Below are 3,627 nucleotides of genomic sequence, written 5' to 3'. Positions count from 1 at the left end.
TCTCTCTTCGCCACTCTCTCTTTTAGTTTTTTATTTATTTTTTTTTAAAAAAAATAGTAACTGCCTAAGCGGATTTTTGTCAGCCTAGCTAGGTGACGTTTTGTCAGCTTAGGCGGCTTGGGCGATGCCTAGGCGGATAGCGTCTAGAAACATAGCCTAGCAAAAACGCTGAGCAACAGCCTAGCGCCTAAGCGTCGCTTTTTAGAACACTATATATATATAATAAAAATTGTTGTCCAAACATGGGACGAGGATCTATAAAAGACAGCACAGATTGTGTAGTCCTTTGCGCCATTCACAATAATATTCTCTCAAAATTCAATCATGGAGTCCTCCTCCGCCACTCTCCTCCTCCTTCTCCTAACACTCTCCGTGCTCTCCATTTCCTCCTCCGGCGCCGCCACCTTCGAACCCGAATGCGGCTCCTGCTCCAAGCCCCATCCCACCGTCAAGCCACCCACCACCGTGCCGTTGCCGCCGGTGACTCTTCCACCCGTCACCCTCCCTCCGGTGACCGTTCCCAACGTGCCACTGTTGCCGCCCGCCATAGTTCCTCCGGTGCTCACCCCGCCGAAAGGGACACCGTGCGCGCCACCGTCTCCTCCCGCCAGTTGCCCGATCGACACGCTGAAGCTGGGTGCCTGCGTGGATCTTCTGGGTGGTCTGGTGCATGCGGTGGTGGGGGATCCGGCGGTGCACGAGTGTTGCCCGGTGCTGTCGGGGCTGGTTGAGCTGGAAGCGGCGGCGTGCTTGTGCACAACTCTCAAGATTAAAGCCCTTAATCTCAACATTTACGTTCCCATTGCTCTTCAAGTGTTGGCCACCTGCGGCAAGACTCCGCCGCCTGGCTACACTTGCTCTATCTAGCTTCTTCATGCGTAAGTACATGCATGCATGCATCGTTAATTTCCTAACTCACACTACTATATTCATTAATTATTATTATTATTATTATTATTATTATTATTATTCGATTTTCTGTGTACACACCGTGGTTAATATGGCTCGGGCTAAGCTACATCGGGTGATCTTCACCCGGTGCAGCATCTGCCCTTGATTGGGCACTTGGGCTCACAATAAAATGGGCCAGGGTGCCCAATATTGTGGGCCCAGGTGCCCAATCAAGGGCAGATGATGCACCGGGTGAAGATCACCCGGTGCATCATAGCATCTCTCAGTTAATATATATTAGGTTTGTTCTAATTGTCGTCATCGCGGGAGCTGATGTGGCTTTTATATATATATATATATATAAAACATCACATCGCTAATGTAAATAAAAAAGGGTGGGTGTCCAATATATCAAAACATGTAAAAAAAAAAAAAAAAAAAAACTAAAAAAACAAGAGTTCACGCGAGTCAAGAATTAGGTATAAGAGATAGCGCACTACGTAACATACACGAAAATCCTAAATTTTATATATAAACATCGTGCGAAAGGTAAAATAATTAAAAAAAAAAATTAGCGCATATTCGTAGATTTTACAATTATTATGAAACTTATTTCATCTGATCATAAAGTTCTATTTTTCTAATATATATATATATATATTTAACTTTAAAATATTTTTTTTCCACCTGATTACTCTTTTGACAAAAATATATTGATCGAATCCTTCAATAAATAATTAAAGAAAAAATCTTGATTGTTTACTGATTCCACTTATATTTTTTTGTCAGCAGGAATTTAACTCAATCCAATTGTATTATTTTGACCCGAATTGTATTTTTTAAAAAATATTTCGAAATCAAAAATATTGTTGATATATTTTCGTTGGAGGAAATAATTGATTGTTAATTTAGATATTTTAAACCGTGTCAAACTTTACATGATATATTCACAACTAATAGCAGACATTTATGATACTTATTATATATACACTTTTTTTTAATTAAAAAATTATTTTTATTCATGCAGGTGTACGTTGATTCCACGAATTCAAGTGGACGTACGAGGATATAAGTCAAGCTAATTGTTTGGGTTTAATTCGTTTCTTCTCCCTTTTTTTGTCAATTTGTATTTACTGGAATTGTTATCAATTGTGTATCACTGTTGAACACCATTTCATTGTGTAAAATTATCTTTTGAATGCAATTTTAAAGATGTTTTGTTTCCTATATATATATATATATATATATATATATATATATATTAAGGATTATCTCAAGGGTTTATAACTCACTCTTTGTTAGTTTTATTATTCAATGTGGGACAATTGTAACAATTATGTTATTTATCGATCCATGAGACGATTCGAATCGATCCATATACAGAATAAAAAGTAATATTTTTGTTATAAAAAGTAATATTTTTTTATGGATCAAATCAAACGAGAGATTCGTCTTACAATATTAACCTGTGAAAGTCACGAGAGTTTTTATGATTATACTAATGTGCTAGCTACATCGAATCGATTAATTAATATATAAGCAGGAATTTTATTTTCTTTAATTTCTCGACATTAACTAATAAAAAAAAATACAACAACTATTCACGACGCAAATTAAATGGAATGACAATTATTTTTCAAAAAAAAAAAATGGACTGATTATTCAATTTTTACGGTTCAAGATACCGTTATTTATATGATAGAAAATCATAAAAGCACATATATATACGTTTCAAAAAAAAATCGCATATATATAATTAACCTGAAAATTGAATGTGGCATATACAACAAATTAAATTAAATAGTAAATACAAATGCTCATAAGCGTTTGGCATAAGTTTACGACCAAATATCATATGGCAAAATCATACTAATTATATAATAAATTACCTTCAACGACACAAATTAACAAAACTTAAATGAGATCGAAAAATCGAATTAAAGTTAAAGTTGAAATGTGGCCTCCAATAATTATTACCGTCGCATTCGGGTAATTGTACGTGTGCTTGTTGGAGTATTCAGTAATTCTAGTATTTAGTATGGGTCATCACTCATATGGGTGACTCATGGTTTCTAATAATAAAACAAAATTTGTTATGAAAAATCTCTTTAATTTTATTTTTTTTATGAAAAATCTCTTTTATAAAAAAGTTCGTATGCAAAGAGTTTTCAGAAATATTCCAAAAATAAATTGTACGTTATAAAAACACTAGGTTTTGTTTGATTATGTTTTTTGGTTTTTTGGAGGTTTAGTAATAATAAGTTTTCTAAAAAATGTTGGGGGAAATGAAACCATATGTTTGTCTGGTAAATGATTGATTTTGTAATATTATAATACTGTATTTATAAATTTTTATAAACTTAACGTTCCTTTGGACAAGTATATTTATAAAAAAAAAATTACAAAAATATTTTTTAAAAAAAATAACTTTTTTTAAGAATAAAAATTCGTCCGAACAACTGTTTTATAAAAATATTTGTATCATTAAAAGGTAGTATACTTTATTTTAAATAATTTCTTTCATTTCTAAAAACATTAAAAAACATATCTTAATTATTCTTCAAAAACTATACTTAAATAACACTTTTTTAAAAATTATACTTGATTAACACTTAAATATTAAAATTAACATGATGGATGCCATTTTAGCAATTCAGATACTCAATCCACATGGTACGATTATTTTGTAATCCGATCTTGACTGGAATCTCCGGTTCCTCTCATTTCGACATATGA

The 3,627-nt window shown here is 33.2% G+C and overlaps 1 protein-coding gene across 1 annotated transcript; it reads left to right on the top strand.

Moving 5' to 3' along the window:
• Positions 1–272: 272 nt before the first annotated feature.
• On the top strand, positions 273–2,116 carry LOC140892609 (pEARLI1-like lipid transfer protein 1). Its single transcript, XM_073301552.1, has 2 exons — positions 273–878; positions 1,919–2,116. The coding sequence occupies exon 1, from the start codon at positions 325–327 to the stop codon at positions 865–867; it is 543 nt and encodes a 180-aa protein (XP_073157653.1). The 5' UTR covers positions 273–324; the 3' UTR covers positions 868–878; positions 1,919–2,116.
• Positions 2,117–3,627: the final 1,511 nt, after the last annotated feature.

The sequence above is a fragment of the Henckelia pumila genome, chromosome 3 (assembly GCF_033568475.1).
Source record: "Henckelia pumila isolate YLH828 chromosome 3, ASM3356847v2, whole genome shotgun sequence".
Classification (NCBI taxonomy): domain Eukaryota; kingdom Viridiplantae; phylum Streptophyta; class Magnoliopsida; order Lamiales; family Gesneriaceae; genus Henckelia; species Henckelia pumila.
The sequence above is the reverse complement of the archived record's forward strand: the minus strand, read 5'-3'. Positions and strand labels throughout refer to the sequence as shown.